The sequence below is a fragment of the Lepidochelys kempii genome, chromosome 5 (assembly GCF_965140265.1).
Source record: "Lepidochelys kempii isolate rLepKem1 chromosome 5, rLepKem1.hap2, whole genome shotgun sequence".
Taxonomy (NCBI): Eukaryota; Metazoa; Chordata; order Testudines; family Cheloniidae; genus Lepidochelys; species Lepidochelys kempii.
In genome coordinates, this window is record NC_133260.1 from 72,710,368 (window position 1) to 72,726,312 (window position 15,945).

The 15,945-nt window shown below is 40.0% G+C and overlaps 1 protein-coding gene across 5 annotated transcripts in view; it reads left to right on the forward strand.

Annotated features, from left to right (window-relative positions):
- Positions 1–276: 276 nt before the first annotated feature.
- Positions 277–15,945, forward strand: part of YTHDC2 (YTH N6-methyladenosine RNA binding protein C2) — a 51,404-nt gene continuing 35,735 nt past the window's right edge. For 4 of the 5 annotated variants that reach the window (XM_073344721.1, XM_073344722.1, XM_073344725.1 and 1 more), the window contains exons 1-8: positions 277–625; positions 1,677–1,767; positions 2,811–3,007; positions 4,921–5,120; positions 10,194–10,360; positions 13,350–13,452; positions 14,633–14,789; positions 15,412–15,519. In XM_073344721.1, the coding sequence (XP_073200822.1) occupies positions 442–625; positions 1,677–1,767; positions 2,811–3,007; positions 4,921–5,120; positions 10,194–10,360; positions 13,350–13,452; positions 14,633–14,789; positions 15,412–15,519 (1,207 nt within the window). In that variant the 5' untranslated portion in view covers positions 277–441. Of the gene's footprint in view, positions 626–1,676; positions 1,768–2,051; positions 2,122–2,810; positions 3,008–4,920; positions 5,121–10,193; positions 10,361–13,349; positions 13,453–14,632; positions 14,790–15,411; positions 15,520–15,945 lie in introns of those variants that run through there. The other variant, XM_073344726.1, reaches the window with a different exon arrangement.

A 15,945-nucleotide genomic window follows, 5' to 3' on the forward strand; every position in this document is an offset into this window, starting at 1 on the left:
GAGCTTCAGCCTGGCCCACGTGGGGAGGAGCCGCCCACAGGCAGCGCCTGGGGAAGAGAGGCAGCCAGGTGAGGTGGGCGCCCCGCGCTCAGCCAGGGCCTGAACACACGGCGGCCTTAGCCCAGCGTCCCGCGCGCGGCCCCTAAGGCTGTGATTGGACCGACACGGCCGCCCCCTAGCGCATACGCCCCGCGCGGCGCCTGGTCCTATTTCCTGCGTGCCCCCTTCGCCCCGCCCCCGCCTGCAGGAACGTCATTGCGTCGCGACTCCCCCCCTTCCAACCCCCTTTCACTTTTCCTGCGAGTCCCACACCGCCGGCGCGGCGGCTGCCTGGTGACCTGGCCGCTGGCAGGTGCGCGCGCGCGGCCTGCCCTGGCCGCCAGAGGGAGCCCTGCAGCCCCGGGGCCTGTCTGGGAGCGAGTGTCTCGTCCCCGCAGGGCCATGTCCCGGCCCAGCAGTGTGTCCCCCCGGCCGCCCAGCAGCGCCCTGTCTGGCGGGGGCCCGGCCGCCGCCTCCGGCTCGGGCAGCGGCCGGGCCAGGGGGCTGAAGGACATCCGCATCGACGAGGAGGTGAAGATCGCGGTGAACATCGCCCTGGAGCGGTTCCGCTACGGGGACCAGAGAGGTGACCGCGGGTCGGGATGATGTGGAGGCTCCTGGGAGGGAGTCGGTGGGTGAGGCTCTGGGGGCCGAGGGGGCTTCTGGGTGAGCAGAGAGATCTGTCTGTCTGGGGCGGGGGGTGATCTCGACAGGGAGTGTGTGGGGGGGGGGGACCTGGACAGGGAGTGTGGGGAGGGGTTGCCGGGAGGTAGGGCTTGGGTTGGGGGGTGGTGACCTGGGCAAGGGGGTGTGGTGGGGGAGTGCAGGGTTTGGGTTGTGTGTGTGTGTGTGTGACCTAGGCAAGAGGTGTGGGGGAGGGCTTGGATTGGGTTGGGGGGTGATCTGAGGGGGGGAAGACAGGACAGGACATGGGGAGGGGGGATGTTATACTGTTGCCCCATTCTGGTGGCAGAAGCTCTCTGAGGGCACCATGGGGATCTTGGTTTGGGAAGCAGGTAGAATCATTCCAGCATTGACAGGAATACCTGTTGAGATGAATTTAGGGTGATGGGGCTGGCAGCATGTCATGTCTGAGCTATAATATTCATGGCTAGAACATATCTTGAGTGCTGGTACTTCATGTGTGTTTGCTGCCCTATTCTGTTTGAGGTTCCATGGAGGCTTAGTGCATCTTGTATCCCCTATTAGTTGTGAGCTGTAGCCCAACATAATGAGCTCCTATACCACCCCAGTCCTCTAATTGCCCAAGTGCCATATTGGCCAAAATATTCAAGGGTGAATGGGGGACATGACTCCCTGGCACTTGTACCCCTGAGATCTGACACTGGGCCTGGCAAATGATTGCAGTTGCCTGAAAAAGCTAGGAACCATTATATGTGTTAGAAAGATAGTTCTACTTTGCTAGTGAGAAGTACAGGTTTGCCTCCTCTCTTGGGAGAAGATAAATGAAACTAATTTGTTTGGAGGTTTAGAGATCTCTGCTCACTAGTTTTTGGTGAGATTGCTTGTTTTGGCATGGAAATAAGCAAATATTTCTCATTTTATTTGAAATAGGGAAGAAGTAACATGCTGATTATGTTGTGTTAAATCTTCTAATTTTTTAAATTTTTTTCTAGAAATGGAATTTCCTTCTTCTTTGACTAGTACTGAAAGAGCATTTATTCACCGACTGAGTCAGTCTCTTGGTCTGATTTCTAAAAGTAAAGGGTAAGTTAATGTGAGATTAGTTGTGTTAATTACTAAAAATGAAAGTCCATATATCTCTTTAAAAGGCCATATATACATTTCCAATATTTCTTGTAATTTGACTGAGGGCCAGATCATTCAGGAGGGTTTAGTAGGGAAGAGATATTGGGGTTCCTTGCAGGGTTCTTTGAGCACTATTTCTCTGGTTGAAGGAATTTGGGGCCTATACCGTTTGGGAAGCCTTGTCCCCTCTGTACCTTATGGATCTGTGAAATTGACAAAGAAAGAACTCTCTTTCCACACAGTGCCAGGAGTCATTCTGCTCTGAACTGTATTGCCTCCTGACCAAGATTCTGCATGGGATCTGGGAGCTTGGTAAGGAACAATATCATCGAGAGCAGCATCTCCCTTACTCCTAGACATTTGTGAGAACATCTTTACAGAGTAATGGAGGAAAGGGGTTGGATGGTACTGCAGGGATGGGTTTACTCCCCAAGTCGCTCTGCATTTCAGCCTTCTAAGTAGAAAAGGGGAAATCCTCATACAGAGGGCCCCTTTCATGCTGAGATAAACAGAAGATGATCAAGGCCCAAAAGTTGTAGGGTCACACAGCGGAAGAGGAAACAGATCACAGTCTATATAAGGGACATACAAATCTGGACTTGCTGATAGATCAGTTGGGGAAGCATCCTAAGAAATGTTTTGCTCAAACTCAGTCTTTTTCTTCTTTGATTCTTGAGATAACTTCTGAAGGGGTACTATCAAGGTTCAAAAGCCTGATTATGATCGCTGACATAATAGCAGGTCTTTGAGTCAGAATCATAAAACCAGGTTGACTTTTTGCTTAGGCATTCTGTTGGATCTCTTAAGTTAATAGTGTGCTGGATGCTTCTCTTATTCTGTGGGTTTTTTTGTGGTATTTAGTATATTATTAGACTTTTTTTGTAGGTCACCTTAATATAATTTAGGAGTTAATTGTCAAAAGATTTGTATGTATAGGTAAAATAGTTACTACCTAGCGAAATGAAAAATTTTTCTTTCTTTTTTTTTTTTTTTTCCTTCAGAAAAGGAGCAAACAGATATTTAACCATAAAAAAGAAAGATGGATCAGAATTGGCTCATACAGTAATGGCCTGTAGTTTGACCCCCAATACAAAACATGCTATTAGGAGCCTAATTCAGAGATTTCCTGTGACCAATAAAGAACGCACTGAACTTCTACCAAAAACAGAACGAGGAAATGTGTTTGCTGTTGAAGCTGGTATGTGCAGTATAATCTGATAAGAGTTTGTGAATTCATACTGTTAGACAATAACATGCTTTTCATTTTCTCATTCCATGCTATACTATTGACTTCTTCCTATTAGGAAGCTTATATTTGTATTATATTAATTGTATTCCGGCTCTAGACATGGTCCGTAACCTAAAGAGTTTACAATTCAGACTTCTTAAATCTCCACTAAATGAGAGAACTAGTTCAAATATACATTTGAAAAATTATCGTATGCTAGAACACTGACCTTTTAACAGGATTATTACTTGAACAGGTATTCAGGTATGAGGGCTTAATTGTATTTTTGTATAGGAGGTTTGATCTAGTGCACAGAAAACTCTACTTCATTTGACATTACATATTTTATGATGGTTCTAAATACTGCTACACATCTCTTTTTCTTGAGGTTGTATTATAATAAGGTTAACAAGACTAGAATTTTGTGTGGTTGGGAGCCATTGTTTAATACCCGTGTGGCAGTGCTTTTTGAAGAAGGGTGTATAGGATTTGATATAGTAGTGTACAAACAGTAAGTCTATTTACCTATCCAGCCTGCTTAGCCAATTATTTGCTCCTGTCCAGCTCAGTCTGTTAGCCTGTGTCAAGTAGAAGTAGCAATAAAGGACTCAAGTTTGTATTGAATTTGCATCTTCTGACTTTTTCATGGTGTAAAGGTGTTTCTTGATAGTTAGATTTGACATTCTCAGTAAGCTTATACTAAAACTGCTTGAATTGATGTTTTGCAAGAAGCATAAAAACCTACCTACAATTTATTTTAGAATTTATTTTTAGTTTATTCAATAGTGATGAACATAAATAGTTTGGTTTTTAGGTAGTTTAACATTAGACTCTTGCAGAATAGCCTCTTATGCTAAAGATTTTTAGGATTCTTGCATGTTTATGGTATGTGCTAGTGTTAAATACGTTGGTATGTACACCGTGTATTTAGAAGTATAGACTTAGCAAAATCAGTGTACCTTATTCCAAATTAGACACATGTCTAAGGGTATGTTTACACTGCAATTAGACCCCACAGCAGGTACATGCCTGCTGACTTGGGCTTGCTGGGGTTCTTAACTGCAGTATAGATTCCCAGCTGGGACTGCAGCCTGAGCTCTGGGATCCTCTCAGGGTTCTAGAGTCTGGGCTGCAGCCCAAACCTGGAAGTCTACACTGCAGTTAAGCAGTGCTGCAGCCCTAACACCATGAGCCTGAGTCAGCTGGCCAGGGTTTATAACTCTTCTGTAGACATACCCTGTCTGCAGGATTGGGGGCTAATTTAAACATGGATACAATGAATGTGGCCAACAATCATTAGGAAAGGAGTGGGAGAAGAAGCACATGGGTTACAATATGATTATACATTAACTCATAGAAGGCATGTATGCATCATGGTGGAGTAGTTTAAAAAATCGTTAGTCATTTATTATTTTAATATATGATAACTTCTCTAGGAACTGTGGAAGAAATGGGTCTGCAGGAGAGACTTAAGGCCAGCATGGTAGCCTCACAGGTCAGCTTCTTTAAGTCAGTTGCCACCTCTCCTTAGATGCCTAGATGTGGTGCTTTTAAATATAATGGACTGTTCCCTTTCCCTATAGGGCTGAGTCTGATGTTTTCACAGCACTTGTAGCCTTTCCCAACTTTGGCAGTGAGATATTGGGAAGGTTAATCTTTTTATTCTTTCAGAAATACCTTTTGTTAAACAACAGAATGTCTTCCACCTGTGTTCTAGAATGTGTTCATTTGTCACTTTAAATATCTTATTGCACTAACATGGAAACGTGGTATTTTGTTAAAATAGAGGTTTCTAAAATGAAGTCAGTGTTCAGTTTTGCATTGAATTCTTGCGTTTTGGAGGACACCTTTGGTGCCATGTCATTAATTCTGTCTTGTCTTAGAGAACAGAGAAATGAGTAAGACAAGTGGGCGACTTAACAATGGCATCCCTCAGATTCCTGTGAAAAGGGGGGAATCTGAATTTGATTCCTTCAGGCAATCTCTACCAGTTTTTGAAAAACATGAAGAAATTGTCAGAATTATTAAAGAAAATAAAGTTGTTCTGATTGTGGGAGAAACTGGATCTGGAAAAACTACTCAGGTATGTCTTTTTGCTTAATGAAATTGAAAGGACAGAATTAGTTCTTTATACTGTTGGACTAACCATATGTGTTTTATCTGTGTGTCAATATGAAATCCTAAAACATTATTTATTTAAATGGGATCTCTTCGTATTACTCTGTTAGCTTTTCTTTGGCCTGTTAGTGGAAAGATTCTCTGTTAAATCACATTTTCTGTCTCCTTCTGCAACTGAAATATTTGACAGAAATCAGGTGCTTATATTAAATAGCTATGCTTCTGTGCTTCTCACATCTTTCTAATAACAATATAGTTACTGACTTTTTCAGACAATGTAAAGTGCATTTTAAAATGTTTTATTTATTTCATTTTTTTTCTCCTTACATCCTAATAAACTTTCCTGAGTAGGTCAGACTGAAACCCATTGTAATAAAGGTGAAGACAATACAAAAACAGGGTAAATTACTAACCAAATAGCCTAGTCTGAGAAATAGAAAATTTTGAAGTGATCAGAAGTTTTGAAGAGCGTTTAGGACAAAATCACCAGTCCTGTTATTCAAAGACCTCAATCATGCAAGCTGATCCACATGAGTGAACTCCTGCCTTTGTATGGAGCTCCACTGACTTCAGTGTGTCCATCTGGATCAACTTGCAGAATCAAGGCCTAAGGACACACTCTTACTACAGAATACTTTGGGCCCTTAGTTGTAAATTAACAAAAATGCAAATTGTCATGGTGGAGACACAAACTGAAGGTCAGCTGCTGGTTACTGGACTAGTGAATGGGGGAATCTCTAGACATGATATGTCTTTTTTTGGTGAGGCTTTTGTTACAGTCCTATATGATGTTCTCATATAGGACAGAGTGGTTATCAGTGGTTTGCTGTCAGACAGGGAGGACATATCTAGTGGGGTCCCGCAAGAGTTTGGTACTATTTAGGGCTGTCAGGCGATTTAAAAAATTAATCGCGATCCATTGCATGATTTAAACAATAATAGAATTCCATTTATTTGAATATTTTTGGATGTTTTCTACATTTTCAAATGTATTGATTTCAATTACAGAAATCAATTATGTATTCAACACAGAATACGTGTACAGTGCTCACTTTATATTTATTTTTGATTACAAATATTTGCACTGTAATAAACAAAAGAAATAGTATTTTTCAATTAACCTAATAGAAGTACTGTAGTGCAATCTCTTTATCATGAAAGTTGAACTTACTTTTTGCACATAATTCTACGTTTGTAACTGCATTCAAAAATAAAACAATGTAAAACTTTAGAGCCTACAAATCCACTCAGTCCTACTTCAACCAATTGCTCAGACAAAAAAGTTTGGCTACAATTTGCAGAAGATAATGCTGCTCGCTTCTTGTTGACAATTTCCCCTGAAAGTGAGAACAGGCATTCGCATGGCATGGTTGTAACCAGCGTTGCAAAATATTTACATGCCAGATGTGCTAAACATTCATATGTCCCTTCATGCTTCAACCACCCTGATGATAACGATCCAGAGCAGACCGACGCATGTTCATTTTCATCATCTGAGTCAGATGCCACCAGCAGAAACTTGATTTGCTTTTTTGATAGTTCGGGTTCTGTGGTTTCCGCATCTGAGTGTTGCTCTTTTAAGACTTCTGAAAGCATGCCCCACAACTCGTTCCTCTCAGATTTTGGAAGGCACTTCCAATTCTTAAACCTTGGCTCGAGTGCTGTAGCTATTTTTAGAAATCTCACATTAGTACCTTTTTTGTGTTTTGTCAAATCTGCTGTGAAAGTGTTCTCAGAATGAACAACATGTGCTGAGTCATCATCCGAGACTGCAATAACATGAAATATATGGCAGAATGCGGGTAAAACAGAACAGGGGACATACAATTCTCCCCCAAGGAGTTCAGTCACAAATTGAATGAACACATTTTTTTAACAAGCATCATCAGCATGGAAGTATGCCCTCTGGAATGGTGGCCGAAGCATGAAGGGGCGTATGAATGGTTAGCATATCTGGCACGTAAATACCTTGCAACACCGGCTACAAATGTGCCATGTGGATGCCTGTTCTCACTGTCAAGTAATGTTGTAAATGAGCAGGCAGCAGTATCTCCCATAAATGTAAACAAACTTGTTTGTCTTAATGATTGGCTGAACAAAAAGTAGGACTGAGTGGACTTGTAGGCTCTAAAGTTTTCCATTGTTTTGTTTTTGAGTGCAGTTATGTAACAAAAAAAACCCTACATTTGTAAGTTATACTTTCACTCTAAAGAGATTGCACTACAGTACTTGTATGAGGTGAATTGAAAAATACCATTTCTTTTATAATTTTTATAGTTCAAATATTTGTAATTAAAAATAATAATATAAAGTGAGCACTGTACACTTTGTATTCTGTGTTGTAATAGAAATCAATATATTTGAAAATGTAGAAAAAATCCAAAATATTTAATAAATTTCAATTGGTATTCTATTGTTTAATAGTGCGATTAATTGTGATTAATTTTTTTGAGTTAATCGTGTGAGTTAACTGCGATTAATCAACAGCCCTAGTACTATTCAATAGAGTGGAGAGTATGCTTATAAAATTTGTGGATGACACCAACCTGGGACTGGTTGTTAGCCCTTTGGAAAATGGGATTAGAATTCAAAATGACCTTTACAGATTAGAAAATTGCTCTGAAATGAACAAGATGAAATTCAGTGAAGACGAGTGAAGTACTTCACTTAGGAAGGAAAAAATCAAATGCACAACTACAAAATGGGGAATAACTGGCTAGGTGTTCGCAAAAAGAAAAGGAGTACTTGTGGCACCTTAGAGACTAACCAATTTATTTGAGCATGAGCTTTCGTGAGCTACAGCTCACTTCATCGGATGCATACCACCATGGTGAAGTGAAGCTGTAGCTCACGAAAGCTCATGCTCAAATGAATTGGTTAGTCTCTAAGGTGCCACAAGTACTCCTTTTCTTTTTGCAAATACAGACTAACACAGCTGTTACTCTGAAACCTGGCTAGGTGTTAGTACTGCTGAAAAGGATATGGGCAGGGATCACAAAATCGAACGAGTCAACAATGCAATGCAGTTGTGAAAAAAGGTTCGTATCATTTTGGGGTGCATTAACAGGACTGTCAGACAGGGGAGGTAATTGTTCCATTCTGCTCGGCTTGGTTGGGCCTCAGCTGAAGTACTATTTCCAGGTTTGGGCACCACATTTTAGGAAAGGTGTAGACATACTAGTTGAGTGTCCACGGGGACGGGAGGATGAGGGGAGGGTAACAAAATGACAAAAGGGTTAGAAAACCTGACCTATGAGGAAAGGTTTTAAAAAATCTGAGCACGTTAAGTCTTCAGATATATTAAGGGCTGTTATAAAGAGAATGGTGATCAAGTGTTATCCAGGTCTACTGAAGGTAGGACAAGAAGTAATAGGCTTACTCTGCAGCAAGGGAGATTTAGGTTAGATATTAGGAAAAACTTCATAAGTGTAAGGATAGTTAAGGTCTGGAATAGGCTTTCAAGGGAGGCTGTGGAATCCTTGTCAATGGAGATTTTTAAGAACAGGTTAGACAAACAGCCGTCAAAGATGGTCTAAAGTATACTTTATCCTGGGGGGCGGGGACTGGATCTCTCCAGGCACGTTCCAGGCCTACACTTTTTGTATTGTAGTCTATGGCCCCTGCATTATGTGCTGTGTTTTTAACACAATGAAATGACCTAAGAACACAGGGCCAAATCCTGCTTACTTTGTGCACATGGGATATTCCAATGCAAGATTAAGGGAGCACGATTTATCCCAGAAAAGTCAACAATTCTTGGTTTTATTTTTTTTTGCTTTTGGCTCAACCCATCCTGATTTAGAGGGGAAGTGAAAGTGGCAATTAAGAAATAGTTGACATATGCACACATACAGAAAAGTTGATAGAAATGACTGCGAATTACAGTTAGGAAATGCAGACAAGTGGTAAGAAAGGGATCAGTGGCCAGTAGGGTTAAGGACAATAAGAAATAATTATTTAAATATATTAGAAACAAACAAAACCTGACAGTTGCATAAATTGAATACTAGATGAGGATGGTAAAATTGTCAGCCATGATGTAGAAAGGGCAGATGTATTCAGTAAATATTTGTTTTCTGTTTTTGGCATTTATTTTGATTCTAAATAATGAATAATGACTGTAGAGTTCTCTGAAACTCTACCATGAGTACATCAGACTTTTCCTAAAAGTTGTCATGACAAAATTGCAGTGTTGCTATTTCTCTTTTAAGAGAAATTGTAATGTTCTTTTATATATTTGGTTAGAAGTTTGACATCATTAAAATTTTGTTAGATCATCCTGTGTACCAATGCTCCTGATCTCAAGTGAGTATAGTTTATGTAATCACTGTTTTGGGTCAGGAACTTGAGAAAACAGCATCTGAAATGTTTCAAATTCTCTCTCAAACAGACTAGAGCCCAAAATAACTTCATCTACTTAAAATCAAATTGAAAGGTGCCTGTTCTGTTTCCCTGACTTTGTCAGTAATAGCCCATTATGGGTCTATTAAACACTCCTAGAAAAAATTCTTTTTGGCTTTGGATGCCTTCTTCCTGCATCAGGAGCCAGCTCTGCCCTCTGCTATGAATCCAAGAGGGATTTCTCATTTGGCAACAGCAGGAGGAGCAGTCTCAGCAGAGCCTAAGAAAGGCTAGTAGGTAGGAGGAGGGAAAAGAAAGATCAAACACTTCAGCACCCAAAACCTTGCAGTGATGCGGGTTGGCATCTAGGATAAGAAGCTTTGTCCTTTCCTCTCAATAATAAACAACAGAGAGGGAGAGAGCAGACAGCCACGAGCTTCTAAACCTCGCACCACTTGTCTATTTCTGTAGTGATTTATGGTGATTTGCCTCTTTCCTGCTGAGTACCAGCATTAAACAGCCAAAATACCCTAAAATGAATAATGAGCTATTACAAACTGAATCTCCCTCTCTTCTGTATAAAATGAGTCAATGCAAACTGCTTTATTCAGTGGTGCTGCTCAGTTATATATTTTGTTTGCTAAGGTAGGAAAGTTGCAATGCTATCAAACTAAAAAACAAACCCACTTTCTTCTAGATTCCTCAATTCCTTCTTGATGACTGTTACAAAAATGGAATTCCATGTCGCATATTTTGCACTCAACCAAGACGTTTGGCAGCTATTGCTGTGGCTGAAAGGGTTGCCGCAGAAAGAAGAGAAAAGATTGGCCAGACAATTGGCTATCAGATCCGATTAGAAAGCAGGTATAAATAATATTACTTAATTATGTTTAACAAAAAAACCCCCAAGTTGTATGAACGTATCTAACTCTTTGAAGAAAAATTAAATTTTAAGTTTCTCAGGGCAGGTAGTGTTCATCTCATGTCATTTAAACAACATGCTTATCTGTGATGCAGCATAATAAATGATCAAAGAAACACAGATAGTTGGCTACACTGTGTGAAGTATAATATATGAAGTTCCATCTCATCAGATGTCTATGAAAGTGCAAAAAACAGAATTTTGCTTGCATAGACTTCTGGGTAGGGGAATAAAAATCTCTGCTGACACAAAACTTTAGCCTTAGTTTGATCTGGAAATAGATAATTTGAGGAAATGTGGATCTAAGTTTTTCCTCAAGCACAAAATCCCAATCCATTTCAGTGAAAATAAAAAGGTTTATTTTTATTCATTATTTGTATAGTTCTAAAAGTCTTCAGAGCTCTGAAGACATGGCTAGTAAGATAGGGCCTTGTTCTAAACAATTTAACGTAATACACGCTAAATAGTGTTTAAAAGTGTAGACAATAGGAAGAAACAAAAATTAGTTGAGCCCTTGCCTGTTTTTTTTGTAAATGTTTTGTTTGTTTTTTATTTTAATTTGTTCATTAGCTAACCCTTTCCAGCAGGAGGTTTATCAGACTGTTGGGAGACCTGTGTTTTTTAAAGTGGGGGGAAAAGAGTGGTTGGATGCATGGTGAACTGAGGATGGAGGGGTTGGGGGTTTCCAGGCATATGGTGCCATTCAGAAGGTGGTGTGGGGACAAGTAGGAGGAGGACACTAAAGTCTTGGCTAATTATGCAGCTTCAGTAGAGTGGAGGTGCTAAGGTGAGTGCAGAAGGTGACAAAAGCAGAGGAATGAAGGAGCTAGGTGGCCTTGAAGGTGAATACAGAGGCGTACATTTGATGGAGAAAGTCACAGGAAGCTGGTGAAGGGTTTTGAAGAGGGGCTAAAGATTATGAAAGTGTCCAGTAAAATGGATGATTTACTTGATTTGCTGGAAATGGCCCAACTTAATGATCACTTTAGATAAGCTATTACCAGCAGGAGAGTGAGTTTGTGTGTGTATGGGGGTGGGGGGGTGAGAAAACCTGGATTTGTGCTGGAAATGGCCCACCTTGATTATCATGCACATTGTAGGGAGAGTGGTCACTTTTGATAAGCTGTTACTAGCAGGAGAGTGAGTTTGTGTGTGGGGTTTTCGGAGGGGGGTGAGGGAGTGAGAGAACCTGGATTTGTGCTGGAAATGACCCACCTTGATTATCATACACATTGTGAAGAGAGTGGTCACTTTGGATGGGCTATTACCAGCAGGAGAGTGAGTTTGTGTGTGGGGGGGTGGAGGGTGAGAAAACCTGGATTTGTGCTGGAAATGGCCCAACTTGATGATCACTTTAGATAAGCTATTACCAGCAGGACAGTGGGGTGGGAGGGGGTATTGTTTCATGGTCTCTGTGTGTATATAATGTCTACTGCAGTTTCCACGGTATGCATCCAATGAAGTGAGCTGTAGCTCACGAAAGCTCATGCTCAAATAAATTGGTTAGTCTCTAAGGTGCCACAAGTACTCCTTTTCTTTTTGCAAAGACAGACTAACACGGCTGTTACTCTGAAACCTGTCATTACTTGCAGTAGCGTTTTGACAGTCTGAAGTGGGCCGGGGCAAGATGAGTGTCTGTCTGGCAGGCCAGAGAAGAGGAGGTTGCAGTAGCGGAGGAGAGGAATACTTAGTTTATGTAGGATTTGGTGGCAGTGGTGGACAGGAGCAGGTGTTTTCCTAGGCAATATCTCCTAAAAGAACTAACAGGATTCTAGAAGGAGCTTGAATGGGAGAGAGACAGGGAGGATAGTGGAATTTCCAACAGTAATTGACAAGGGGAGAAGAACAACGGAGCATTTGGGAGGGAAAGTAGTTTATTTTTTTAGTCCTGTTAAACATTATATGACGGGGCTACCCAAGGAAGAGAAGCTGGACAGGCAGTCATAGATGTTAATCTGAACAGAGGTAGGTTAGGGATGGAGAGGTAAGATACCTTTAGGCTGGTTTCTTATTTTGAGAGGCTGAATGAATTCCCAGCTATTTTCCTGTGTGTCTCCCTTTGCTGCTACGCTTTATATGTCTGCAAAAAAACCCCACAACCCTTGCTAGAGGTGGATGTTAAGCATTTGTTGAGGCTTGAATTGGCAGGGGAAAAGTAGTGGCAGTCTCCCAAGCTCTGCCCACACACCTCACTTTGCTTATTGGGGGCACCAAGTGAGATGCGAGTACAGTACAAATTTGAAGATATTCAGAATATAATTGCTTGGGCTCTACTGACATGAGAGCTGAGATTCTGGAGAACAAGATGGAAGCCTCTAGGGCTATGTCTACACTAGCATTTGCTGCCATATAACTTATGTCACTCTGGGGTGTGAAAAAGCCACCCCCCAGAGTGATGTAAGCACTGTTTAGACAGTGCTATGTCGGTGGGGCTGGAGTAGTTAAGCAGACGGGCTCCCATCAGCTTAGTGCGGTCACATTAGAGAGCTTACAGTAGCACACCTGGATTGCTGCAGCTCCACCACTGTAAACTTTTGAGTGTAGCTGTAGCCTAAAAAAGACTGGCTTGCAAGCCAGGCTGGTGTGACCCAGCTGATTTCAAGCACTGACAGTTGAAAATATTTTTCAGTGGTATAAGATGGAAAGTTCAAGAGCATGTTTTTATAAACTAAGCCATCCTGTGGATTTTACATATAATTAAACAGTCAGGTTGGCATATATGTATATTCTCAAGGTTCTTATCTTAGGGATTTTTACTCTGAATCTGGCCTTAGGTTAAGGAGTCATTTCTTAGTGAGCAGGTGTTAATATTTTTTTTAGTAGTATTCATTTTTAATAGGAATATGAAAGAGAGAATGCCTATTTTAAATTATATGTAATTTATAACATTGCAAAGAACTGAACGTGTCTGTTTCATACCTATTTAATTAGGGTTTCTCCAAAGACATTGCTAACGTTTTGCACTAATGGTGTATTACTTCGTACGCTAATGGCAGGAGACAGCACGCTATCGACCGTGACACATGTTATCGTGGTAAGAACCCTTAAGTGTTCAATGTAGAGTGACATTCCAGAGGCCTTGACAAATGTGATGTCAGGCCTTATTTTTTCTCATTAATTGGCTGTATATTATACTTAGTCTCAAATCTTCATGTCAGCTGAGCAGAATATAAATAATTATTACTGTATTTGCTGCGCTTGACTGGTCTATATAGTAGTTCATGTGCTTGTATGTTTTTCTGCATTAAAAATACTGCCAGCCTGTTTAATGGGCTCAGGTTTTTTTAAGTGCATATTTGAAATTAATAAGAGTATACAGATATGTTGAGGGGAAGATAGAATCCTCAATTGTTTGCAACATCTTTTGGAACTAAATACATTGAGTCTTAGGACAGCTCATGTAGATACTGTGGAGTCTGGTGAACATGCATCAGAATTCCATGTGTCTCACATTTCTGTTTGCAGTCTAAATTGTAGCAACACTTCTTTAAGCATTCTGTGCTGCAAAGTGCTGAGCACTCTGGCAACAATCATGATCATTGCCCTATTGTGCTAAGCACTGTACAAACATGCAGAAAGGTCCCTGCTCCAAAGAGCTTACACCAATTTAGTGTGTGTTGCCTTAGATTGTAACAGAAAGAATAGCAAAGAGAACAATCATAGGAACACATGATTACGTAGAGCAAGATACCTTCACAGTTTAATGGATCTGAGTTATGACTTTTTAGAAAAAGTTACAAGGTATAAATAATCTCTGGTCAGCTACCTGTGACTAAATTATCCTTCATGGAGGATTGTGTGATTATTTTTTTTTTTTTTGGCTCTTATGGTAAATGCTAATCAACGCAGAAAAGTTATTTATAAAAATTAAATTGTGGGGATCCAGTGATAATCAGATTTGTTCGGTTATTGAGTAAGGAGATTGTCTTGTAACTGCCAGTCTGAAAACCCAACCGAGGATCTAAAAATCTAGCAGTATTTTGTGGATCATGCATCATCTTTAATAATAAGATTCAGCAGGCAAATTCTGCTCTGAGATACTTGTGCAAAATCCCTCCTCTACCGTTTTTTACTTTATGATATAAAGATGTATTTCCTTTGACAAATACTTGTGTAGCTTATTGGCCAACTATACAGGTTAGCAATGGGTACAGTTTTCTCAAAAATTTTGATCCTGGATCTGGGATGTTTGTCCTTTTTTCTGCTTGTTATAGGATGAAGTACATGAGAGGGATCGATTCAGTGACTTCTTGCTAACAAAGTTAAGAGACATATTGCAAAAACAGACAACTTTGAAACTGATTCTTTCTAGTGCTGCTCTGGATGTGAATCTCTTTATCAGATATTTTGGAAGCTGCCCAGTGATACACAGTAAGTCAAGTGATAGCATATGCACAAATACTAAATCTGACTAATTTTAAGATCAGTTATTTCCTAACTAAAATTTATCTATCTCATTAAAACATAACAAAATATTTGAATAAGGGTTTGTTAAACCTATGACACTTAAGCAAATCAAAGTTGAAATTGTGTGCTGACACACACACCTTAGTTTGCTGGATTTGAAACATTTCTGTAACCATTCCGGATTAGTGCATTATTTTTACAGAGTAGTTTTATATTTTTTTGGTCCTTTTGAGGTAAAGGAATAAAGTGGGGTATAAAGACAAGAGAACGAGTTCAGCTTGATACAGAGAAAATTAGAAGTGCTAATAACTTTGAGCATGTAATTCCCAGCTGATATTTTCATCTTTCTTGTAAAATGCTCCTCTGCCTTGACTCCAGTATTGTTAATACAAGGAACCCCTACCAAAGTTTATAATATTATTCCAATAAAAAGTTATTATTGAATCTTTAAAATAGCCCTTAGAAATTTGTTGAAATCATTTTCTTCTCCATACCAAGGCATATGTATTGGTTCCCACATGTAAGGATAACTAACTGAGGCAAGGAAAATCTAAAAATACTGAATATTAATTATTTGTATTTTCAGTTCAAGGAAGACCATATGAAGTTAAGGAGATGTTTCTGGAAGATATCTTACGAAGTACAGGATATACAAATAAAGAGATGGTAAAATACAAAAAAGAAAAACAGCGAGGTTGGTACACTTATTTTGAGGTGGGGAAAAGAAACCGCAGTAGTCACTGTTTTCTAGTAGTAAAATATGACAAACATTTTTGTTCAGAAATATATTTTTGTTCAAAATATTGAATAATAAACATCAGTGGATCAAAGCAAGCATTTTTTGGCCCTAAATGTTTTACTTCTTTTTGGCATGTTTTGTAAAAATCTTGAAATAACACTTAATTTCCTGCTGTTTACTTTTTTACGTTTTTTTGTTCTCCACTTGGTAAATTTTTTTTATTTTTTTTTACTGTTTCTAAAGAAGCACAATCCTGCATAATTCATTTGTTTACTTCTAGCTGTGTGCAAGCATCATAATATCAAGAGGTACTGTATATGCTCATCTCTGGGAATAGAATGTAATTGTGTCCACACAGCACAATGTCTGCAGTGCACAGAA